This window comes from Mustela nigripes, chromosome 1 (assembly GCF_022355385.1).
Source record: "Mustela nigripes isolate SB6536 chromosome 1, MUSNIG.SB6536, whole genome shotgun sequence".
Lineage (NCBI taxonomy): Eukaryota > Metazoa > Chordata > Mammalia > Carnivora > Mustelidae > Mustela > Mustela nigripes.
In genome coordinates, this window is record NC_081557.1 from 258,402,796 (window position 1) to 258,430,560 (window position 27,765).

General features: G+C 34.1%; 1 protein-coding gene across 5 annotated transcripts in view; it reads right to left on the bottom strand.

Annotated features, from left to right (window-relative positions):
- LOC132006824 (UDP-glucuronosyltransferase 2A1) overlaps nucleotides 1–27,765 on the bottom strand; it is a 61,128-nt gene that overhangs the window by 23,555 nt on the left and 9,808 nt on the right. For 2 of the 5 annotated variants that reach the window (XM_059384880.1, XM_059384871.1), the window contains exon 2: nucleotides 27,108–27,739. The exons of 2 other annotated variants lie outside the window; for them this stretch is intronic. In XM_059384880.1, coding sequence (XP_059240863.1) covers nucleotides 27,108–27,739 — 632 coding nt within the window. Of the gene's footprint in view, nucleotides 1–4,336; nucleotides 5,102–27,107; nucleotides 27,740–27,765 lie in introns of those variants that run through there. One more of the 5 variants, XM_059384886.1, reaches the window with a different exon arrangement.

The window sequence follows — 27,765 nt, forward strand, 5'->3', positions numbered from 1 at the left end:
CAGCAAATATCATTCTCAATGGGGAAAAACTGAGAGCTTTTCTGCTAAGGTCAGGAACACAGCGGAGAGGTCCACTATCACCACTGCTATTCAACATAGTACTAGAAGTCCTAGCATCAGCAATCAGACAAGAAAAAGAAATTAAAGACAGCCAAACCAGAAAAAAAGAAGTCAAACTCTCCCTCTTTGGAGATGATATGATACTTTATGTGGAAAACCCAAAAGACTTCACTGCAGAACTGATAGAACTCACACAGGAATTCAGTCAAGTGCCAGGATATAAAATCAATGCACAGAAATCAGTTGCATTTCTATATACCAACAGCAAGACAGAAGAAAGAGAAATTAAGGAGTCAATCCCATTTACAATTGCACCCAAAATAAGATACTTAGAAATAAACCTAACCAAAGAGACAAAAAATCTGTACTCAGAAAAGTATTAAGAACTCATGAAAGAAATTGAGGAAGACACAAAGAAATGGAAAAACGTCCTATGCTCCATGGATTGTAAGAAGAAATATTGTAAGAATGTCTATGCTACCTAAAGTAATCTACACATTTAATGCAATCCCTATCAAAATGCCATCCATTTTTTTCAAAGAAATGGAACAAATAATCCTAAAATTTATATGGAACCAGAAAAGTCTCCAAACAGCCAGAGCAATGCTGAAAAAGAAAGCCACAGTTGGTGGCATGAAATTCCAGACTTCAAGCTCTATTACAAAGCTGTCATCATCAAGAGAGTATGGTTCTGGCACAAAAACAGACACATAGGCCAACTGAACAGAATAAGGAGCCCAGAAATGGATCCTCACCTCTATGCTCAACTAATCTTTGACAAAGCAGGAACGAATGTCCAATGGAAAAAAGACAGTCTCTTCAACCAATGATGTTGGGAAAATTGGACAACCACATTCAGAAGAATGAAAATGGATCATTTCCTTACACCACACACAAAAATAGACTCCAAATGGATGAAAGACATCAATGTGAGAAAGGAATCCATCAAAATCCTTGAGGAGAACATGGGCAGCAACCTCTTTGACCTCAGCCACAGCAACTTTTTCCTAGAAACATAGCCAAAGGCAAGGGAAGCAAGGACAAAAGTGAACTATTGGGACTTCATCAAGATCAGAAGCTTTTTCACAGCACAGAAAGCAGTCAACAAAACCAAAAGACAACCGACAGAATGGGAAATGATATTTGCAAATGACATATCAGATAAAGGGCTAATATCTAAAATCTATAAAGAACTTCTCAAAGTCAGCACCCAAAGAACAAACAACCCAATCAAGAAATGGCAGAAGACATGAACATACATTTCTGCAAAGAAGACATCTAAATGACCAACAGACACATGAAAAAGTGCTCCACATCCATTGGCATCAGGGAAATACAAATCCAAACCACAAGGAGATACCACCTCACATCAGTCAGAAGGACTAAAATTAACAAGTCAGGAAATGACAGATGTTGGAGAGGATGCAGTGAAAGGGAAACCCTCCTACACTGTTGGTGGGAATGCAAGCTGGTGGAGCCACTCTGGAAAACAGTATGAAGGTTCATCAAAAAGTTGAAAATAGAGCTACTCTATGACCCAGCAATTGCACTACTGAGTGTTTACCCTACAGATGCAAATGTAGTGATCCAAAGGGGCACGTGCTCCTGAATGTTTATAGCAGCAATGTCCACAATAGCGAAACTATGGAAAGAACCTAGATGTCCATCAACAGATGAGTGGATAAAGAAAATATGGTGTATACACACACACACACACACACACACACACACAATGGAATACTGTGCAGCCATCAAAAGAAATGAAATCTTGGCTCTTGCAACAATGTGGGTGGAACTAGAGGACATTATACTGAGCATGATAAGTCAATCAGAGAAAGACAGTTTTCATATGATCTCCCTAATATGAGGAATTAGAGAGACAGAGTGGGGGTTTAGGAGGGTAGGGAATATAAACTGAAACAAGATGGGATCAGGAGGGAGACAAAGCATAAGAAACTCCTAATCTCACAAAACAAACTGAAGGTTGCTGGGGCAAGGGGGAGAATTGAGAGGGTGGTTGGGTTATGGACATTAGGGAGAGTGTGTGATACGGTGAGTGCTGTGAAGTGTGCAGCCTGGCTATTCACAGACCTGTATCTCTGGGGTAAATTATACATTATACGTTAATAAAAATAATTAATAAAAATGAATATTTAGTAATCCCTCCTATTGACAAAGAAAAAAGTTGTATATAAATACTTCTGTTTAGTAATGCATAGATAATGTCTTGATGTAAATACAAGCATAGTTAATATTACTTACATAGGAGAAATATGAAGCCCATTATCGTTCATTATATATAGTTTTGTTCTGTTCCCATTTTTTAGCCATTTGTATTAGTTATTTTTATTATGAAATTGAGAATGAAGTTATACTCATGATGATTCAGAATTCCCTGATAAAGTCAGGTGGGAATGCAGGATTGAAAATCAAGAAAAGTGCATACAGCAAACAGACAAACAACCCTGTTAATGATGATAGAATTAAAAATTTTCCAAAGATTCTAAGGACTACATTTATTTCATAATATTTAAATACAGAATCTTATACCTTTCCCCTGTTATGCATACCATGACAAATGGCCTGAAAATTTATTGATTAGAACTGGGAAACATCTCAAATTATTAGGATATATTTATCTTTCTATGTATTGCATTTATTTCTGAGAATAGAATTGAGGCCAAAACCCTGTCTTCTTTATTTTAAATCCATACAGCACTACACACTGCCTACACTCAGGTAGTGCTTCCTGGTTCTTAAATTATTTATGGTGAAATCAGAATAGTATAAATTTAAATCATGTATAAAGCTAAGGATTTTAAAAACGGATTCCTTTGAATATTAGCTTGTGAAACAAAGCATCTATTGGAAATTCAGTGTTATGGACTGACTTGTGTTCCTCTAACATTCATATGTTGAAATCTGATTATATTTTGAGATAGGCCCTTTAAAGTCAGAATAAACTCTTAAATTCAGATGAGGTCCTAAGAGTAGGACCTAATCCAATATCACTGGTCTCCTCATAAGAAGAGGAAGAGACACTGGGTTTATGCATGCACAGAAGGAAGACCATGAAAAGATATAGCAAAAAAAAAAAAAAAAGAGAGAGAGAGAGAGAGCGAAAGGTAGACCACATACAAGCTAGGAGCATGGGCCTCCAGAGAAATCACCATCTCTGGCAACACATTCCTTGGTCTTAGACTTCTAGCATCCAGAACTATGAGAAAACAAATTTTTGTTGTTCATGACAGTCTGTGGAATTTAGTTGTGGCAGACAGCAAACTAATATAACCAGGGAGTTAAGTTAGTCAATATTTCTAATACCCAACTTTTGCTTGTCAGTTCATGTTTCTTCATGATTCTCAAAAACAGTTGGAGTAGAAGCCAGCCTCAGTTGATCAAATGAGAGTTATATATATAAAACTTGCAAAGCAAAACCATTCTTTATTGAAAAAGCAAGCAATTAAAAGTAGAACATGTATTGTATAATTAGTGAAGTAAAAAAATGCTGTCTTTCAACAACTCAAGCTATAAACTTTTTTAGCTTTCTATTTAATTTTTCAGGTGTCTGTGTAGTGCTTCCTTAGGAAGTATAAAACATCTAGAAAACTTTTCAGTATGACCAGCTATGATGAAACAGTTCACATAAGACTTAGTGAAGTTTCATCCCACTATTATGAGAGAGATAAGAATGGCAGGGACTCTGATCCAACAGAAGAATAATATACATTTTGAATAGTAATCCATGAATCTCAAAATTCATGGGTCAAAGTTCCAAAACCATATGCCAAAGTTAATCCCATCACTAATGTAGTTCAGGTTTCAGCTTATTACTGGAATCAGGCAAGGATATTATCTTACTCTTACAAGAAACATTACACTTTTTTTGATTAATAAAAAGCCAAAGCTTCTCCGCTATGAAAACTCAGTATACAAGACTTATTTGTGATATCCTATATCTGATTTAAAAAAATAATCTTCCATTAGACTGGCATTTATTAATGTGTTTTATATTTTGTTTTGCTTTGATAAGTCTATTATGTATTGAGGTATCTTACAAAATGGTTAGATGACTGTAAAAAAAAAAAGGGTGAACATGACAATATCTTTCTTGCCTCTCCCTCCCAATTAGTTATTGATAATAATAGTTCATGGCCATCACCTACAAAGTTTTACATGGGCCTGAAATTTTTAAGACTTTACATTTTCCTAGACTTTTATTAAACCACCTAAGTTTCTTTACAAAACTACTTTATAATGAAAAGCTATCTCTTACCTAATGCTTCACTGTAAAACTGGTCCCAAACCTGAGTGTCCAGTGGGTGGATCCAGAAGTTAATGAAGATGGAAAACATTATATTTTTTACCCTTTGCAGAAAGGTCATTCTGTCTGTTAGTCCTGCCATGGAAACAGGCACATAGGAAAGTGGAGTTGGAAGTTTCCCACAGTATTGCTGCACAGTATCACCTATAGAAAACTTCAGTGTGTACACAAAAGGGACTTTCAGTAACTCAGCAATCAGCTCTCCACAGGGTAATTCAGGATCTATGACCATGACATCATAGTTGGTTTCCTGGAGCTTCTTCATGAATGAATTGTTGTAGACTACACTCTCACAGATAAGTTTTAATTTTCCAGTTATCTGAACAAAGAATTCTTGCAGTTTTATGGCTGACTGCCATTGTGACAATGTTGGCATAACATTAGCAGCCATGTCTAAAAAAGCATTCAAATTTTCTTCAGCCTCCTCTTTGTTATATGGCATAGAGATTACCTCAAATTTCAATGTGGAAGACTTGCTGTAATCAATGATGAAACTTTCTGGAGAAACCAACACAGTCACTTCGTGGCCCCTTTCCGTGAGCTTCTCCAGAATAATCCTCATATTGAGCCAATGGCTCATGTCACAGGGCCACACCAGGACCTTCCCACAAAATCCACAACTAGCACAGCAGAGCTGGAGCAGTACAATTGCTGAAATCCATTTCTTAGACACCATGACAGCAGTTCCCTCACACACTGCTCTACAGAGGTTAAATGTTTGCTGGGCATAGAAGGGAAGAGGCAATTTAGATACAGATCAAGTTAAAAATTAATTTCTAGAGTTAGGAGATGACTATGCATAGAGGACTTTGTCAATGTTGTTGACAGGGCAGAGTACTACAGAATATTTGTTCAGGAGGAGATATGAAATATTTAAATATTTTGGAGGAAATGACTGCAGCATTGTAGGAGTTAGTTTTAAATATATTAAAATAAAAATGATATATTTTAATTGTCAATTTTTAAATATAATAGAAAAACTCATTTAATTATGTCTAGTATATAATACGGTATATCTTGTGGAACATGATGACTGATAATTTGGGGAAACAAATTGTAGGTATTGACATAAAGTTGGTCACATGCTAGTATATAGATAAGATGGATGCATCACATAATAACAGGAAGAATATGCTAAATATGGTATGGTACAGCATTTCAGGGCCCCAGAAGATGCTGTCACTCCAACGTGAAAAAAAAATCACACAAAGCTTCAGGATGTAGGGTGCATTTTACCTGAGACCAGAAACAAAGGTGAAAATAGGAGCATTTTGAAAAAGAATGGAAGAAAAGGAGAAAATGAATGCTGATATGGAAATAATGGCCATTTAGATATACAGTTATCAGTTCAGTATGTTTAGAGTGAACAATACGGACAAGGAAAATACTAGTTAAAACAGAAGAGAGTCTTGAATGCTATATTTTGGGTTCAATTTTAACTTCCACAAAGAGGTATAATAAGATTTACAAATCAGGTTTGAAAAATGATCATATGTGTCCTATAAGGAAACTATTCTAGCTTCTAAATGGGATTTGAGTGGTAGAGAAAAAAACAATGTGTAATGAGCTAAAAGTAAATATTAAGAAAGCAAGGTCTGATGAAAGTATCAGGGAGACTATAATATTGGTTTGTGAATGGAAAGCATAGAATGATGGCCCTATGATTGATGAAAAGTGAGAGACGACTTGTAATTAAACAATGAGGAAGTGCTCAGTTTATAGTTTGAGCAACCCGAGTATGATAATGACTAAACAAAACTGTTCTAAATGAACAGTAGTATGGAATGATTTTTGACCTGCAGTGTATGAGTTAATAATTGGACATGTCTGTGGAAATACTGATTTTTTTTCTTGTGAACACTAAAATCTGAAGGAAAGGATAAAATTTAGAAATACAGATTTTGCGTGCAGTCATCCATCTATATTTAGGGGCGCCTGGGTGGCTCAGTGTATAAGCCGCTGCCTTCGGCTCAGGTCATGATCTCAGTGTCCTGGGATCAAGCCCCACATCTATATTTAACCCCGTTTCAATTCCTCTACAAATCCTTTAATAATTCATACTTTCAAGAAGCAATTTTTATGAAATGATCTCACTGATATGTGGAATTTAAGAAACAAGGCAGAGAGGATCATAGGGGAAGAGAGGAAAAAATAAAACAAGATGAAACCAGAGAGGGAGACAAACCATAAAAGACTCTTAATCTCGGAAAACAAACTGAGAGTTATTGGAGGGGAGGAGGTGGAGGAGGACAGGTGGTGGGTGATGGACATTGAGGGTGGTATGTGTTGTGGTGAGTACCATGTGTTGTGTGAGACTGATGAATCACAGACCTGTACCGCTGAAACAAATAATACATTAAACATTAATTAAAAGCAAACAACAAACAAAAAGAAACAAATAAAAAACAATTTTTAACACACAGTTTATGCCAGTTTCTGTACTGTGCACAGGGCATAAACAAGAAAGATCACTTCCAGTTCAAAATGATTTCACAGATTACTGCAGAAAACATCAGTTAAACCTGTACATATTCTACAAACATGAGGGAGATAGATCTTAGATGGTCAGGATGAATCGAGGAGGGCAAGTAGGAGGAGGTCGCTTGGTGGAGGAGGAAAATGATGAATCGATGCTTTAGCTAAGTCTTTAAGAGCGGTATTTAGCAAGCTGAAAAATATCACTAGGAAGTAAAAAAGAACACTAATGTATCTGTGTTCTAAAAAGTATGACAGAGCTAGATCAATGTTATGTTCAATTACATAATTATATCAAAGTACTTGACAGGGATGAAAGACTTGCGGATCCCCTTACCCAAGAATTCGACACTGCCACAGGATGCAAACAGCAAGAGGTTCTTTATTGTTACGCAGGCGCCTGTGGGTGGTCAGCAGGACATATTGAAATTTTAAATCCCTTGAAAGTTTTTCTGTGTGCTAAAGAGAAGATCCAAAGTAGAATTGTTTAGAAGATGCAAAGATAAATCCAGGGTCAAATTTCCAATCAGCCCTGAACAATTAGAATTTGTTTATAAGGAAACAAGTCCTATGACTACGAACCAACAAAACCAACAGAAACCACAAATATTAACACAGTGATTTGAAATATTACTATTATTTGAAATAAAATATAAAGTTATTTTGTTCAATATGTTTGAGTATGAAAGCAAAACCTGAAAACATAAGCAAGAAACAAGAGTTTAAAAAGAATTAAAAAAAAATTGTGAAAATTTGCTAAAGAGCCAAAGAGAATTTCTAGAAATTACAAATTCAACAAATGAAATTTTAAGAGTAAATTAGACACAACTGTAGAAATAAACAGTAACCCTGAAGATAAATCTAAAGATATTATTCAGAATTACGTTCTGAATAAAAAACATGGAATAGGAAATATGATAGAACAGTTAAGAGACATGGAGAATAGACTAATATCCAAATCCAGTTGTTGGTTTGACCTATCTGGTGTCTCCTTTCTCAACTTCCTTTCTACTCTATATAGTAGTAAAGCTGGTCCCTTTTCGGCAACCAGCCTACACAGCTAAGTCTATATTTAAGTTCTTTCAACAAAATCTCCCAGTTTCTTTTATTTTCTTATAATCATTTTAGGCACAAAAAAGTTACAAATGAAGTATAGAGATTTCCATATATCCCACAGTAATTATTACTATGGTATTTGCCAAATGATGATTTACTATTTTCATTATTCCTTCTGTAGTTGTTAATTGGAATTTTACCATAAAGGTTGGCAAAAATATGTGTAAATATATGATTTGTATGATTTGCATAATCTCACGGTAACTCCCTACAAGATATTTATTAATCACATAGGAAAGTTTATAAGAAACACCATCTTAACGAAGTGATCAGAATTATTGTTACTAGGACTAATCTATCTATATTATGTGCCCCTGATATGCCACACTGTAAAGCACACAAGATTGCTTCTGTGGTATTCTTACCAAAAATGTTAACCTCACTCTAATCATGAGAAAATATCAGAAAAAGCCAAATTAAAGGATATTCTAGAAAAAAATAACTAGCCACTATTCTTCATAAGCAAGAGACAAAGAAACACTGTGGCCACTGCCAGTTTACAACTCTGCACAGAGAGAAACAAGCTTTCAATTTATATATAGAAAGTATTATGAATTATAAATATTATATATAATATATAGAGAAATGTTAAAAACTAATGCTATAAATGTATAATACTATGTTTGATATAAATAATATTACATGTATTATGATTTAAGATGTTATACCTATGTACTGTCTTTTAAGTTGAACATATGTATATTTAACTATATATATATTATATAATATATAATACCACTTTATATAGATAGGTATGTTCCAGTTTAAAAAAAAAAAAAAACACTATTGGGGCACCTGAGTGGCTCAGTCAGTTAAATGTCCTACTCCTTTTTTTTTTTCTTTTTAGTATTTTTTTTAGTATTTTATTTAGTATTTTTATTTAGTATTTTATCTATTCATTTGACAGAGAGAGAGAGAGAGAGAGAGAACACACACACAAGCAGGAATGGCAGGCAGAGGGAGAACACAGAGAACTCCAACATGGACCCTGGGATCATGACTTGAGCCAAAAGCAGACATTTAACCACTTAACTGATTAAGCCACCCAGGTGTTCCTTAAATGTTCTATTCTTGATTTCTGCTCAGGTCATGATCTCAGGGTCATGAGATGGAGCTCCATGTCAAGTTCCATTTTGAGTGCAGGGCTTGCTTAGGATTCTTGCTCTCTCTTTCTCCCTCTTCCCTTCCCCCCTCTCTAAAAACTAAACTAAAATAAAATACAATTTAAAAAAAACTATCAACAACACCATTATGAATATAGATGTACACACGTATATAATACTGATGATTTGGGAATCAGAAAGTCATAAGAATAACAAGTAAGCCATTATGAATAATTTAGTAAAACAATGCAATTCATGATTTCAATGTCAATTTCTTTGTAAAATGTTTCCTCCATACTCCATAATCTTAAATATGTAAGTAGAGCAAATATTCCAAATACAGATGGAACTATTGTATTTTAATTTCTTTCCCAGATTTAAATGTGATTTTGAGTAGATATTGAGGATTATATAAAAAAAATGAGCTCAAATAGTACCTAATGAGTTGGAACTTTTATGAGACTTTATTCTAGTAGAGGCTAAACTTTCTCTTTGTTTTAAAGAGGATTTACCAATAATAACAGCTTGATCTACACATGGACATTCCTCTTGCATTTTTTTCTCCTATACTTCTGAGGCAGCTGGAATGGAACCACATGCATCCAGATCCTTACAAAGTTTCCTTTTCCCCAGGGGTGTTTTGGGTCGTCTTAACTCCCCATGATTTTCCACTCCCACTTCCTTCCATTACAGTCATGCTAACAATATTAAAGCTACCCTTGTCATTTCTCTAGGACCATAAGCCATCCTTTTCTTGCACCACTACTGTGCCATCTCCTACTTTTGACAATCTTCTTTAGAGTTCTGCAGATTTTATGATATTTGCTTTTTCCATTTGGAGTTCCTACAAATCAGTTCAAGTATTGATCTCCCTCATTCTAAGTAAAAAAATTTATAAACAGTTAATTATGGGATAAGCATCTAAAAAAACTCCAAGAAAATGCAAATAAAATGATAGATTTTCAATAGTTAAACTGATTAAGAAATTAAAACCAGTGGTTATAGCTGAGTTGTCAAGGACATATTAAAAATCTACACCTCAAATATTTTCTCTGGTTAGTAGCATGGTATTACTTAGGACAAAACCATGAATACAATCCTATAGCTGGGAGAAGTCACTCAAGAACCAGTACTGCAATGCACACACACCAGCACACACAATTACAATACACACCAATTAGGCATATATCTATGTGCAAAATTACTACTTTGTGGTGTTTACCAAAGAATCCATGACTAAGTGACAGAATACTACCTAAACACTATTAATAACTGGCACGGGCTTTCTGTTTGGGATCCCTCACTCCACAGTAATAGAAAAACAATATAACTTTCTCTACTGTTTGCTTTTGAAGGTATTTATTATCATTTTCCACTCAGGAAAAGAAAATTAGTGTTACCTGATTCGATATAAATGATTTTATTTTTTTGTCTTCCCATTGACTTCCTTTTTTAAAAACAGGGAACTAAGGCTTGAGTTAATCCTAGAACCACAAGGATTTCTATAAGATATTTAGTGAAATTAGTTGTGTGGACTTTGGGAATAAATAGACCTATGTTTATGTATTACGCAAAATGATGTTTATGAATAAGACAATTTTTAAGCTTGTATTTCATTATCGATAAAATGGAGTTGATGATAATATTTTATTAGAGTACTGTGAAAATCATAATAATAACAAATGTTTAGAAAGGTGCTTCAGTGGAGGGTTAAATAAATCATCATAGATTTAAATACTAAACTGAAGGTTGTGCCACCTGAAACCCATCCACAGATTAACCACTTGGACATTGATTTTGAGAAATAGATTAATGACATTTACACATTCCAATGTATAACAGAATTCATAATATTATTTCAAACAATAGTATTATTAACATAATTATAAAATCAATAAAAATTGATGGATAAGAAAAATATGCTTAGTATGGAAAAAAGAAATTAAGACTGAAAGCTAGATGTTGATTTTTATTTAGCTGGCTGAGTTTGGAAAGATGTGGAGAAAATATCTAGAAAAATGCAAAACTTAGAGTTTAAAAGGAACAGTACATATAAGATGATTTTTAAATTTTTTTAAAGATTAAGTTTTTATTCAATTCTAGTTAGTTAACATACAGTGTAATATTAATTTTACCTGTACAATATAGTGACTCAACACTTCAATGCAAAACTCAGTGCTCATCACAAGTGCCCTCCTTAATCCCCAGCACCTATTTTACCCGTCGCCCCAGTCACTTCCCCTTTAGTAACACTTAGTTTGTTCTCTAGTCAAGAGTCTGTTTCTTGGTTTGTCTCTTTTTTTTTTTTCTTTCTTGCTCATTTGTTTTGTTTCTTAAATTCAACATATGAGTGAAATGATATAGCATTTGTCTTTCTCTAACTTATTTCACTTAGCATAGTACTCTCTAGCTCCATCCATGTCTTTGCAAATGGCAAAATTTCATTCCTTTCTATGACTAATACCCTATTGTGTAGATACACCATATCTTCTTTATCTATTCATCAGTTGATAGACATTTGATTTGGCTATTATAAGCAATGCTGCTATGAACATCAGGGTGCATGGATCCCTTTGAATTAGGATTTTGTTGTTGTTCTTTGGGTAAATACCTAGAAATGTAATTGCTTGATTGTAGGGGAGTTCTATTTTTAACTTTTTGAGGAATATCCATACTGTTTTCCAGAGTGACTGCACCAGTGGATTCCCACCAAAAGTGCAAGAGTGTTCCCTTCTCCCTATGCTTGTCAACTCCTGTTGTTTGTTGTGTTGTTGATGTTAGCCTTTCTGACAGGTGTGAGGTGGTATCTCATTGGGTTTTTATTTGTTTTGATTTGTTTTGATTTTTTTAAATTTTTGATTTGTTTTGATTTTGATTTGTTTTGATGAGTTTTGATTTTCCCTGATCATCAGTGATGTTGAACATTTTTTCATTATGTCTGTTGCCCATCTAGATGTCTTTGGGAAAATATCTATTCAGGTCTTCTGCCCATTTTTTAACTGGATTAGTCATTTTTTGGGTACTGAGTTTCAAAGTTCTTTTTTTTTTTTTTTTAAGATTTTATTTATTTATTTGAGAGAGAGACAGGGAGAGAGAGCATGAGTGAGGAGAAGGTCAGAGAGAGAAGCAGACTCCCCGTGGAGCTGGGAGCCCAATGCGGGACTCAATTCCGGAACTCCAGGATCATGACCTGAGCCGAAGGCAGTCGTCCAACCAACTGAGCCACCCAGGCGTCCCTCAAAGTTCTTCATGTATTTTGAATACTAACCTTTTATCAGATACATCCTTTGCAAATATCTTTTCCCATTCCATAGGTTGTCTTTTAGTTTTATGCATCATTTCCTTCACTTTGAAGAAGCTTTTTATTTTGATGAATGCTAATAGTTTATTTTTGCTTTTGTCTCCCTCGCCTCAAGAGATATATCTAATAAGAAGTTGGGATGGCCAATGTCAAAGACGTTACTGCCTATGTTCTCCTCTAGGATTTTTATGGTTTTCTGTCAGTTTCATTCTTTTGCAGGTCGCTGTCCTGTTTTCCTTCCACCTGTTGTTGAAGAGACCTTCTTTTTCCCGTTGGATATTCTTTCCTGCTTTGTCACAGATTAATTGACTATATAGTTGTGGGTTCATTTATGGGTTCTCTATTCTGTTCCATTGATCTATGTGTCTATTTTTGTGTCAGTGCCGTGCTGTGTTGATCTACCATTGTATCACACAGAATCATTTCATTGCTTTAAAAACCCCTGTGCTCTTTCTATTCATCCTCTCCTCCCCCAATCATTGACAGACACTAAAACTTTACTGTCTCTATTCTTAATCTTTTCCTTGATATCATATAGTTGGAATCATACCATATGTAGTCTTTCCAGGTTGGCTTCTTTCACTTACTCATATACCTTTACAGTTCCTCCATGTATTTTCATAGCTGCTATCTCATTTCTTTTGGGTATTGAATAATATCTCATTTTTTCCTGGATCTACCACAGTGTATCTATGTATTCACCTACTGAAGGACATGGTGGTTGCTTCCAGTTTGGGCAATTATGCATAAATCTGTTAACACATCAGTATGCAGGGTTTCCTGTGAACTTTAGCTTTAAACCTTCCTGGGGGAAATGCCAAGGATCATAATTCCTAGATCATATAGTAAGATTGTTTAGTTTTGTAAAAAAATGCCAAACATCCTCCAAAGTGACTGTACCATATTGCACTCCTACTAACAATGAATGAGAGTTCCTGTTATTCCACATTCTCACCAGCATTTGCTGCAGTCTGGGTTCCAGATTTTGGCCACTCTAATCAGTGTGTAGTTGTAGCTTATTAGTGTTTTAATTTACACTTCTCTAATGACAAACAATGTGGAGCATCAATTTATGCATTTATTTGTCATCTGTCTATCTTCTTTGATAAAGTGTCTGTTCATGTCTTTGACCCATATTTTAATTGGGCTATATATTTTCTTATGTGGAGTTTTAATAGTTCTTTTTACACTTATAACTGTTCTTTATCAAATATGTCCTTTGCAAATATTTTCTCCTAGTCTACATATTGTTTTCTTATTCTCTTGACATTGTCCATCACAATGGGGATTTTTAATTTTAATGAAGTCCAGCTTAAAAATGATTTCTTTCATGGATTTTGTCAGAAGGGAAGACAGCATATTACAAAGTTAAAAAGAACTACGTTTGTCAGGTTAATGAGGCACATGTATTTAAAGTGTAGAATTTTTTTCCTCATAATTAGAGGAATTCCTTCCTAATCTATAAGTAACATCGTTCTAACATTGTACCATTAAATTGACAAGTGGATCAAAATTTTTTTTCAAATTTTTGTTTGAAATATTATTTTCATGAAACATATAGCATGGGCAGGTATCTAATTTCTATTATCTTTACTAAGGGCTAGGAAACTGTGATACACCAGGGATCCAGTATTTCTTTGGATGCCCCATTGTCAAAAGTTAATAAAAAGCGTGCCAATGGGGAACCTTGGTGGCCCAGTTGGTTAATTGTCATGATTATGTCCCTCTTCCTCTGCCTTTATCCCCCCATCTTTCTCCCTCAAAACAAAAACAGATGGCCTTTGTGTTTTCCATTTTTAATAGTGTCCAAATGGTCTGAAATTTCATATTTAGTGCACATTTATTTTATCAGTGAAATATATAAGCAGTAAAAGGCCTGAACCATACAGAACAGTTGGTCTGATCTAAAAATACTAAATTCTAAAATCAATTACTAATTTTTAAAGAAATTCATGAATACTATACGAGATACTCAATTATTACTTTTCATTTTCTTTTTTTCTCTTTTATATAGGTATCCAGTGCAGAAGAGGCATTTTATTGAAATTTCAAGCATCTTGTTACAGTATTTAAGATTATTAGATGGAATATTATTTTCCTAGAGAATGATCTTTCCTAGAAAGCAAACTTTTTAGTAGTATCTTGGAAGATGCTGGGAAAGGAGAGCTAGTCTATCCATTGATTTTTCAGAAATATTTAAAAGGTAACAATTTTCCTGAAGAGTAAAAAATCATGTATGTTGGAAATGCATATATAGATAATATATATAAGTGGATGCAGGAGTGTTGTAGCTATAAAAATGAACTACAGAGGAGGGAATGAATTTATTGCTCAAGATTTCTCTTGGGCAATAGATTTCTCCAAGAGAGAGAAGTTTCTGCTTTACGAAGCAAAGAATTTGTATATGTTTATATTCGTATCTGGGTATGATATTTACAGGCCCAGATACTACTCTGCAGAATGTGTTGGAGTGTATAATGTTTTCTGCATGATAAAACTTATGTCCATGAACTTTGGTCATATCAATTAATCAAAGCTAATGTCATAAGCAGATCTGCCAGAGGACCTAACTATTACAGGCTCATGAAAGTTAATTGTTAATTTCTATGTATCTTTCCAAGCTGGTTATTGTATTACCAATAGCTTGAAATTAGTCAAGGTGGAAGGAATTACACCACAGATATTAATAAATGCTATACAAAAGTGTTTTTTTTTTTTCTTTTTATACCACAGAAAGCCAATTGTTAAACATTTACGGCCCATCACTGGATACAAATGTGCAAAAAAGAAAGTGCATATGTAGAGGTAGAAGCAAAGTAGAGATCCAAGATTTAACAAATGGATTGCCTCAAAACTATAAGTCTTTTTGCTCAGTGAAATAAGTCAAGCAGAGAGAGTCAATTATCATATGGTTTCACTTATTTGTGGAGCATAACAAATAGCATGGAGGACAAGGGAAGATGGAGAGGAGAAGGGAGTTGGGGGAAATTGGAAGGGGAGGTGAACCATGAAAGACTATGGACTCTGAAAAACAATCTGAAGGTTTTGAAGGGGTTGGGGGTGGGAGGTTGGGGGAACCAGGTGGTGCATATTAGAAAGGGCATGGATTGCACTGGGTGTGGTGCAAAAACAATGAATACTGTTAGCTGAAAAGAAATTTAAAAAAATAAATATTAAAAAAAAACTACAAGTCTTTTTATTAGTTATCTATTATCAAATGACCAACTATCCAAAGCCTTATCATCTTAAAACAACAACTTTCTATTTACCTCTGACTCTGCTCACAATTCTAGTCTAAGTAGAGCTGTTATGGGCTGACCTTTTTCATGCACATGTGAATCTGAGTCATCAAAGGGCTAGCTGATACTTGAGGTCATCACATGAGTATTTTGCAATTGTTTTTCTCATATCTTTGTGGGTAAATATCCTGAGTTGTGAATCCCTCGCCGTTTAGTATGCTAGAAGGTTAAATCACAGGATGAAAAGTTGACAGCAAAATGTGTGGACTTTGAGGACATCGTGCTAAGTAAAACAGGTTAGGGAAAGATAAATACCATATGATCTCACTTATATGTAGAATCTAACAACAACAAGAAAGAAAATAAAACAAGCTTATGTATACAGAGAATTGCTGGTTGCTGGAGATAGAGGTGGGTGATACAGGTAAAAGGAGTCAAAAGCTCCAAACTTCCGGTTATTTAATATGCAATACAGTATAATTAATTATAGTCATCATGCTGCATGCCCCATGCATGCTGTAATGTACAGCATGGTAACTATAATTAATAATACTGTATTGCATATTTGAAACTTGCTAGGAAAGTAATTCTTTTTTTTTTTTTATTTTTTTTTTTTTTAAAGATTTTATTTATTTATTTGACAGAGAGAAATCACAAGTAGATGGAGAGGCAGGCAGAGAGAGAGAGAGAGAAGCAGGCTCTCCGCTGAGCAGAGAGCCCGATGCGGGACTCGATCCCAGGACTCTGAGATCATGACCTGAGCCGAAGGCAGCGGCTTAACCCACTGAGCCACCCAGGCGCCCGAGGAAAGTAATTCTTAAAAGTTTTCATCACACAAAGAAATTCTGTAACTATGTATAGTGATAGATGTTAACAAGACTTACTGTGGTGATTACTTTGTAATATATGCAAATATTAGATCATTATGTTGTATACCTGAAACTAACATAATGCTGTATGTTAATTATACCTCAATTAAAAAAATAAAAGTAAAAATTTTTAAAAATTTAAAAATTATACAGGGCCAGAATTTGGTCTATGGAATGTTCTTTCAAACCTTATAACTCTTTTAAAGGAAACTTGACAGAGATTTTCTCAAATTTGGCAATAATCTTGAAAGTTTACCTGACATGACCCAAAAGCAAGTTATAAAGCAGAAAATTTATTTCTTTAATTATCAACAGTAAAAAATAAATTTTGATCAACCATGCTAGAGAACAGGTTGAATTATCCTTGTTCTCTATAGAATATAGAATTATATAAAATGTCATGTGAATAAGACAATCAAAAAAATACTCAGCCAAATAAGTTATGAGAAAAGGTCATAAAGAAATGCCAGGAAGTGGGGCATCTAGGTGGCTCAGTGGGTTAAAGCCTCTGCCTTCGGCTCAGGTCATGGTCTCATGGTCTTAGGGTCCTGGGATCGAGCCCCACATCAGGCTCTCTGCTCAGTGGGGAGCCTGCTTCCTCCTCTCTCTCTGCCTGCCTCTCTGCCTACTTGTGATCTGTCTGTCAAATAAATAAATAAAAATCTTTAAAAAAAAAAAGAAAAGAAAAGAAAAGAAATGCCAGGAAGTAAATTTAAAATATGATTGTTTTGGATTTTGTGATGCTTATGGTATTTGTCAGTTTTTATAAAATCAATATCTTGTAATGGTTTCTTATTCTAAATAAGTATTTCCATTAATATATAGATTTTTAAAATGTCACAGAGCAGTGAGAGTAAGTTGCTTGGAAGAGGCGACTTGCATTACATTCACTAAAGTCATATTGGCCAAAGCAAGATGAATAGCCAAGACCAGAGTCAGCATGACAGATGACTTCATATGGGAATGCATTACATGGAAATCAGAAAAATCATAATAAAAAGGACCTTTAAAAATGAAAAAGAGTAGCTATAAAGAAGATACTTAAGGGGCATCTTGTGGTTCAGCCAGTTGAGCAACTGTCTTTTGATTTCACCTCAGGCATGGTCTCATGGTCATGAGATGGAGCCTTGCATAGGTCTCTGAAGGGAGTCTGCTCTAAGTAAATACATTTGACAACTTAAGGGTAGATGAAATTATATTATCTATCTATGTATCTATCATCTATCTATTTCTATCTATCTATCTATCTATCTATCTATCTATCTATCTATCATCTATTTAACATTAGCCAAAACTGAAAGAAGTCAAAAAAGAAAAAGTCTAAATTTTAAGAAGTATATATATTACCAAACACGCTCCTGAAATAAATCCCTCAACTCAGAATATTTTACGGAAAAATATAACAAGCCCATATCTAACATCATCCACAATGGTGAAAGATTGAAAGTTTTTCCTCTAAGACTAGAAAGCACAAGAATACCAACTCTCATCCTTATTAGCATTCCTGTTCAACATAGTATTGGAAGACCTAGTAAAAGCAGTCAGAGAAGAAAAAGAAATAAGACACCTGTGTTAGAAAAGAAGTAGTAAAATTTTCTCTGCTAGAAGATGACATTTTATACATAGAAAATTTTAAAGACTCTACCAAAAATCCGTTAGAACTAATGAATGAATTTAATAAAGCTGCAGGATACAAAATCAACATATAAAAATAAGTTGTTTTCATACACTAACAACAAAATAGTAATAAAATTAATTTTAAAAATTATTTTTATCCTATTTACAAAACAGCACCAAAAATAATAAAATGCTTAGGAATAAACTTAACTAATAAAATGAAAGATCTGTACATGGAAAAGTTTATTATTTTTTAATTTTAATTCCAGTATAGTTAACATACAATGTTATATTAGTTTCAGGTGTACAATATAGTTATTGAACAATCCTATATATTACTTAGTGCTCATCATGATAAATGTACTCTTAATTCCCTTCACTTATTACATTCATCCCCCCATTAATCCCCTCTAGTAACCATCAGTTTGTTCTCTATAGTTAAAAATCTCTTTTTTCTTTTTTCTCCTTTTTCTTTCTTACTTTGTTTTTTTAAATTCTACATGCAAGTGAAATCATATGGTATTTGTCCTCTGATTAACTTATTTCACTTAGCAAAAACAAACAAAAAAAACTTATTTCACTTAGAATTATACCTTCTAGATCCATCCAGATATTTGCAAATGGCAAGATTTCATTCTTTATCATGGCTGCATAACATTCTAGCGTGTGTGTGTGTGTGTGTGTGTGCGCACGTGTGTGTGCATGTATGCGCTTGTACATGCATGTGCACATGCCCACACGTGTATGCCACATCATTTCTATCCATTCATTTATTAATGAATGCCTGGGTTGCTTACATAATTTAAAATAATGCTTCAATAAACATAGGGGTGCATATATTTTTTTGGATTAGTGTTTTCATATTTTTTGAGTAAATACCCAGTGGTGGAATTATGGGATCATATGGTAATTCTACTTTTAATTTTTTGGGAGACTTGCATTCTGTTTTCCACAGTGGTTATGCCAGTTTGCTTTCTTATTAACAATGCACAAGAGTTCCTTTTTGTCTACATCCTTGTCAACAATTTTTTCTTGTGGTTTTGATTTTAGCCATTCTGACACCTATGAAATGATATGTCACCTCACCTGGTTTTGACTTTCATTTCTTTGATGATGAATGATGTTGAACATCTTTTTATATGTCTGTTTACCATCTGTATGTCTTCTTTGGAAAAACGTCTATTCATGTCTTCTGCCCATTTTTTAATTGGGTGATTTGTTTCAGGGGTGTTGAGTTGTATAAGGGCTTCCTATATTTTGAATACTAACCCTTTACTGGATATATCACTTGCAAATACCTTCTCCTGTTCAATAAGTTGTCTTTTAGTTTTGTTGATTGCTTCCTTCACTGTTCAGAAGCTTTTTATTTTGATGTAGTCCTAATAGTTTATTTTTGCTTTTGTTTCCATTGTCTTAGGAGACATATCTAGAAAAATGTTGCTATGACCAATGTCAGAGAAATTACTACCTGTGCTCTCCTCTAGGATTGTTATGGCTTCAGGTCTCACATTTGGACCTTTAATTGTACATGGAAAACTTTAATGCACTGATGAAAGAAATTAAAGTAGACACAAATAAAGGGAAAGATATATTGTGTCCAGGATCATACAAATTAATATTGTTAAAATGTCCATACTACCCAAAACAATCACTCTCCTAAAGCAATCCTTATTAAGGTTCCAATGGTATTTTTTTACAGAAATAGAAAATAAATTCCCTAAAATTTATATGGAACCACAAAAAATCCTGAATAGTCAAAATAATCCCAAGAAAAAAGATAAAGCTGGAGGCCGCACACTTCCTGATTTTAAACTATATTTAAAAGTTACAGTAATTAAAATTATATGACACTGACATAAAACAGACACATAGATCATTAGATCAGAATTGAGAACTCAGAAATAAACCTATGCATATATGGTTAACTAATATTTGGCAAGGAAATGAAGAATACTCAATAGAGAAAAGATAGTCTCTTCAATAAATGAAGTTAGGAAAACTGGATATTCTTATGCCAAAGAATGAAATTTGATCTCTATCTTACACCACTCACAAAATGGTAAAGACAAATATAAGACCTGAAACCATAAAATTCCTAGAAGAAAACATAGGATCAAAGTGTCTTAATAACCCATTGGTTTGACAATGATTTTATGAATGTGACACCCCAACCACAAAACACAAGGGTAAAAATAAACAAGTGTTACCATATCAAACTCAAAAGCTCCTGCACAGAAAAAGAAACAATGTAAAAATTTAACCTACAGAATGGGAGAAGATATTTGCAAACCACACATCTGATAAGGTTAATATTCAAAATAAGTATGAGACTCACAGCAGAAGACCCCAAATGATCTAATTAAAAAATGGGAAGAAGACCTAAAGAGATGTTTTTCCAAAGGAAACTTAAAAATGGCCAACAAGTACATGAAAAGGTGTTCAACATCACTAATCACCAGGAAATGCAAATCAAAACCACAATGAGTTATCATCTCACACTTGTTAAAATGGTTGTTATAAAAAAGACAAGTGATAAGTGTTGGCAAAGCTGTTTAGGAAAGTGTTTGTAAAGCTATGCACTGTTGATGGGAATGTAAACTGGTGCAGCCATTGTGGGAAACAGTATAGAGGTTCCTCAGAAAATTAAAGGAATGATACTGTATAAACCAGCAATTTCACTTCTAGGTATATATCCAAAGGAAATGATACTGACTTGGAAAGACATTTACACTCGCATGGTTATTGCAGCATTCTTACAACAGAATGGAAACAACTGAAGTGTCCATTGTCAGATGAATGAAAAAGTTGTGATATACGTAACACACAATGGGACAGAAATTAGCTATGAGAAATAAGGGAAACTTCCCATTTTCAACAACATGGATGAACCTTGGGAGTGTTATGCTAAGTGAAGCAAATCAAACAGAGAAAGACAAATTCTGTCTGATCTCACCTGTATATGGAAACTAAAGAATGCTGAACTCATCAGAGAGTAAAATGGTGGTTTCCAGGGGTGGAAGTTGAGAGGTGGAGGAAATGAGTGAAGGTCATCAAGGTGTAAAAACTTCCAGTTACAAGATAAATAAGTTCTGGAGATATACTGTACAACATCATGGCTATAGTTAACAGAACTCTATATCTGAAAGTTGCTAAAACAGTAAATTCTACCACACACACAACACACATACACACAAAACTGTAGTTATATGAGGTGATAGACGTGTTAACTAACTTTATTGTTGTAGTCATTTCACAATATATTCATCTATCAAATAATTACTTTATACACAAATTTGCACAGTAGTATATGTCAATTATATCTAAGTAAATCTGGAGAAAAAAGAACAAAAAATTGTACTAAACCTTAAAATAGCAAAAATAAAAAAGTTTTAGAAGTGTTACAAGCACAAAAAAGAAGGGAAACAAAGGTTATTTTCATGAACTGTCTACAATATGGGTCTCAAATCTTCAAGAGATTGTACAAAAATGTAATATTTTTTATTCTCTTTCTATCCAGCCTTTCATCTATGAATAAAAATGTATCCAGCAAAATATTAATGATTTATACAAAAATGATTGTAAAATCATTCCAGAAATAATTCAGTAATAGGAAATCTATTCATATAATTCATCTATTAACTTGCCTAGAAAATCAAATAATTCTTGCCATAGGTGGAAAAAGAAGTTGACAAAACTTGATACAGTTCTGATTTACAAAAGAAAATGCTAACTGTAATAGTAATTAAGTAATTGATATTTTCTTCACATGGCTCATAAACAAGCAAGTTAATTAATGAATAACATTTAGTCATTTCAACTAAATTTGAAAATAAAAGATGAAGGCAACTATCTTCATTATTATTAAATAAGTCTGATTTTATCAGAAGTAAAATTAGACAAGAGAAGGTGACCAGTGACTTAAGAATTATAAAGGGAGATGTAACTTATTTCTAGTATCAGTTTAATGAACATGTATCTGGATAACTACTGTAAAGCATAGGATAATATGGACAAATACCAGGATATGAAATTGAAATTGAATGGTAACTAGAATTTATGTATACAAACTATGACTAATGGAAAAGAAAAGGAAGAGGGAACCCATTTATAAGGCCAACAACAAAACAAATCAGTTGGCTGAAATTTAACAACAAATCTGTAAAACCTATATAAGAAACATTGGTAAACACTCCAAAAGACCCACGGATGATTCTTTTAAAATAATAATATATCCTTGGAATGGTGACAATTAAAATTTTAAATTTAAATTTAAAATTGGTCAATTTAAACCAAATTTTAACTTTATAAACATATATTTTTATCCCCAGGGGTACAGGTCTGTGCTTAGCAAATTTTAACTTTAAATTAAAATTTAAATTTGGTCAGTTTAAACCAAATAGTTGCACTTAACTGTATGCCAATGCAAATAACTCTAGTCTTTTCCTCCTCAAGAGCTAGTTAAAATTATTTCTATAATACTATAAGCAAGCAGGAGAGGCCAAGGGTACTCAGGACTTGTATGTCATTCCCTAAAGACAAAACTCAGGACCACACAATTCTCTGTGACAAAAGAGACAGTTTGCACCAAAATATTTAAAGATTTTTAACTTGAAAAACAAAAGAAAAAGTCTATAAAGTTGAAATAATGTCACAGCAGTGCCTTCAAGAAAGTTGGGTGAGAGAATGCTGACAGGAAACACCAGCTTACCAAGCAAACAATGGGAGATGAGCAGATTTGTTTTTTTCTTTTCCCTATCTGTGACTTCTCAAATTAAAATCCTGGAAATTATGGACTGGTCATTATTGCTGGGAATGTGAATTTCTTTATGTAGTGGATTCAATATACATAGGGTCTTCTCTGGTTCAGTTACATATTTGGTGATTTTAGCAAAGTTGCTTAATCTTTCTGAATTTTGACGGCTCCAAGATAAGAGATAAGGATCATTTTCGGCTTGTGTATTGGATTAGTAATAATGTATGCATTGTACCAATGAAAGCTCTTGATAGGTGTATAGTTAAAAGTAGCTATTTACTAAGTTAATAACAAAAATGGTACAATTAGCAAAGGCATTGGCTGCAGAATCACTGAATAGAGCTAGATCATAGCTGCTTGATGAAGCACAAACTGAACATGAGTGACAATGTAATCATGTTACTTTTAGAGTTAAGTTTATTAGAGAATGAATTTTAAAAGCCCACAAAAGGAAAATGGAAACGAATCAGAATGAAGAACAAAAACTAAGTGGTAGGAATTAATGACTTTGAAAAGGTCTGGAGAGCAGCTTTTTTAGAAAAGGGATCCCAGAAATTGTTAGATGTGCTGGTTAAAGAAATATATACATTTGACAAAACAAATCACACTGTGTACTTAATGCACTTCCTTTCACCATGTATAAATTAGCTCCTAATCTTTTTATAAAAACGAGATGACTCTACACATCAATAGCATGGCTATAATTTTTTCAAAACGCAAAAAGATAATAAATACTAAGTGTTAGTGAGAATGAAGAACAATAGGAATCCTAGTAAATGGCTGATGGAATTATTGATTGGCACAAGCAACTTGAGAAACTGGATGTTAGCAGTATGTATTAAAATGAAACAAATGCATACTCTATCACCTAGAATGACACAAGCATATTTACCAAAAGACATGTACAAGAATGTTCATAGCAATGCTTATCATAAATAGCCAAGACCAGGATAGTCTGCACATTTATCAACAGCAAAATGGATAAATAAAATGTAGTATGTTAATTCAATAGAATCTACATAACTCTGAGAATGAACAAACTATACCTCTATGCAACAACTTGGGTGAATATAAAAAACATTCACCAAAAGAAACAAAATACAAAAGAGTACACAACGTGTGGTTCATTTATACAAAGTTTAAAATCAGGCAAAATTAATCTGTAGTGTTAGAAGTCAAGTGATTATTTTCAGGAGTTGTAGGGACTGGTGTGAGGAGAAAGAGGCACTATGGGAATAATTTTTTGTTTCTTGATTTGGGTGCTGGTTGCATGGGTAAGTTCGCGCTGTGAAACTTCAGTAAGCTATAAAATTAGGATTTAGGTCTTACTTCAAAAGATAGGTTACACAGAATTTTAAAAACCTTACAGCACTGACCCCAGGAAAACTGCATGTGAGAAGGAATTAGAAGCCTTATGTGAAGGCATGTCCTATTGCTGTAGTGAAGGCAAGTCCCAAATCCTATCCACATTAGAACTAGCTATGTGCCAGTCAGCAGATCGCTCAGAGGCTGGAGAGATCGAGCTCGGTACAATTGGAAGGTACCTTGCAGAACGCTGGGCTTGAACAAGATTAATTAGAGATTCACTTCCTTATATGAATAGTAATGATTGCCATATTTCCAGATAGGCCTGCTCCATTAGGTGTGAGAAGCACATTTAAAATTGAATTATGAATTTTATTTGCTTCATCCAAAGAATTTAAGATCTCCATGGCAAGCAAAACAGGATTTTTAACCAGTGCACTTAGATTATTTCCTTCTAACTTATTTATTTCCTTTAATATAGATATTTGGGATTTTTCTTAACCACACTTAAACATGCTATTTTTCTGGTTGATTTTTCCCAGAGAAATAAAGAATAAATATGGAGATGGAAACTCCCCTGAGGTCTGATGTTATTAAATTTCCTGTGTTCTCCTCTGTTTGCTAATAATATCAAATGGAAGGTACCTGACCTACTTCACTCTCGGTTTACAGCTACCAGGTGTCCCTAATACTTTAAGACTGTAATTGCAATCAAAGACAAATTGGATTATTATATTCCCAAAACTTCAATTTGAAATAAAATATTCAAGACAATTATTAGTTCAAGTATGTTGAGTAACATGAGGAGTATAAAGGATTAAAATAAATATGATATCTAATTTCTCAGCACGTAGGATTTCTGAAACTAGGTCATGATCCTGTGAAAATGAGAAGACAAGAACATTCTGTTTTACAAAGGCTTTCCATACATTATATAATTTGGAGTTAGTACATTCCAGAGGCTCTTTATTCTTTGCTTATCTGTACTGACTACTTAGTAAGCTTCAAACCCTGGGCTTTTGTCATTTCAGAGTTCTTATGTAGTTTGCTGTAAACAACATTTAACACAAGTACAATTCCTTATAACTGACATAGCATACCCATATACCATATGACCATCCCAAAGAGTGCAGTAGAATAATTGCCCCCTTTTAAAAATGTAGAAATGTTGTGACTCAGAGTTTAAATCACTTGCCTGAAATTACACAGCAAATGGAACTTGAACCCAGATGCTCATGTGCTTTCCAAGAACCTTCACTATCTTACTTTTTGTAATCCTCTTAAGGAATAGAGACTGTTATCTCACTCAATACCTGCAGTAGTTGGTATGTGGGCATCTATGGGCAGACACAACTATTATAGGACAGATTTCAAATGTCTTGGGGAAAAAAATCTAAATTTAAATCAAAATATGTCATTGAGGCTTATGAAATTTGGAGTCCAAAGAAAAATAAAATATAGTTAAGTGACATTATAATGAGTATAAAAACACATTTTACTTTCAAAATTCTAATGACCATGTCTTTAAATGTATATACAAATTTTAATTATCTTGCATATGCTTTATTTACATATGTGTGGTATGTTTAACATTTTCCCTCTAGACAACTCCATGAAGAAATTTAAAAGTTTAAGTGATGAAAAATCGGGTGAAGAATATTCCAAAATCCAGGAAAGAAAAATATATACACAAATTCTGCTTGTGAAATGTAAGATTAAGGTCACGACACAGTGAGGCTATTCCTGCTTCTCTGGCTTGCCACAGATCCTTCCATTTGCCCTTATGGATGTCTATAATGCTTTTCCTCCAGGGATCCCAATGGCTCTCACACTCACTGCCCTCAGGTCTTCATTTGAATGTCACCATTTGAGACCTTCCCTAGCCACTGTATTTAAAAGTGTAACCCTCTTCCTCTTATTTTACTACATAGTATATATGCATAGCATATACACTACTGTGATAGACCCTATGTAGTAAAAAAATCAAAAAGATTTTGATCCGTTCTGTCAACTGTACCTAGAAAAGTGGCAGGTAACGAGTTGGTGTTCAGTGAGTACTTTTATTTTTATACAAAGAAAGCGTAGAAGAAAGGGAAGGGAGGGAGAGAAGAGGGGAAGGAGAAAAACAGGAAAATTAAGAGTGGGAGGGAGGCAGGCTGAAAGGTATGGAAAGAACAGCATTTTGTATATTATCTTTGTGAGAAAGTACCATTGGTAGCATCAACGGTTAATTTCTGCTGTTAATTAATATACCTGGTGCTTACGACTAATAAATCTAAAGAAAAAAAAAAAAACTTCAGGAGAGAAGAAAATAGAAAAATGAAGGAAGGTTCATGAGAATCAGAAAGATAAACAACTGTCCGGAGCTGTTTGCATAATTTACTTGATCCTCATAGGAATGTGTGAGGCAAGGAAACCTGAGGATTACCCAAGGATACAGAGAAATTAAGCTGGTCTAACACCCAACACCCGAGGAGCCTCAGGACAGGGAGATAGTGAGAAATGGGGGAGGTTCTAAACAGGTTTCTAATGCTTAATCCTAGGCTTTTTGAAGTTTTCTGCAGACAAAGAAAAGAATGAGGAATGAAGGAGGGAAAGGAAATCATGCGCGGCTTCAAAATGTTTGCCAGGTATTTTTTAGCAGTACCGTAATTCATCCAAGTAAAGGCACTTTCGTTTATATTTGAAGACTGATTTACTCATTGTCTAAATCCATATTTAGACAAGTTTATTTGCAGTGAAGCACTAGCATTCATATTAATACCACCATTACACTTTTAAGAAATTTATCCAAAAAGACTCATCTTGTATGAGAGTATTATCTATAGTAAGTATATTTACCTTAGCCTGGCATGTGCGGTGGGACAGAAACCATTTACTGTTTTACTAACAAGCATAAATGGGGTATCTGGAGGCATTAATAAGAGAATATTTTAGAGACTTACCTAGAACTTTGCTGTAGTATGCATTCCATTCTCCCCAGTAGGACTGAAATATGTAGTCTTGCAGAGGATAAGAGATAGTATTTTTAACCCTCTCACCAAAGGTCATCTGGTCAGTGAGCTCTGACAAAGCTGCGGGTACATAGGAGGCAGGTGCTGGGATTTTCCCACAATGTCTCTCAACTGTGGAGGCTGGAGAGAACCTCAATGTGTATACAAATGGAATTCCTAATTTCAGAGCAACTAGATCCCCACAGATAGTTACTGGATCTGCTACTAACACATCAAAACTACCTTTCTGAAGTCTTGCCATTAACTTGGGATTGTTTAATACTCCATCACAGATTTGTATATTGATTCGAAAAAAAGTATCTAGAAGATTTCCTAGTTCCTTATAGAAAGTCCAGAGTGTGAGAGGAGTTGGTCTGTGGTCCATCCACAGCATTATCATATGTTCAATTAAGGAATCTATATTGCTGTTCGTATAGGAGACAGGTATCACCTCAAAATTCACGGGAGAATCAGGATTAGAGTTGATTAATAGAGTTGTTGATGAAGCCAGTACAGTCACATTGTGATTTCTTTGAATCAGCTCTTCTAGAATGATCTCAATATTTAACCAATGACTACCATCCGTTGGCCAAATTAGCACATTTCCACT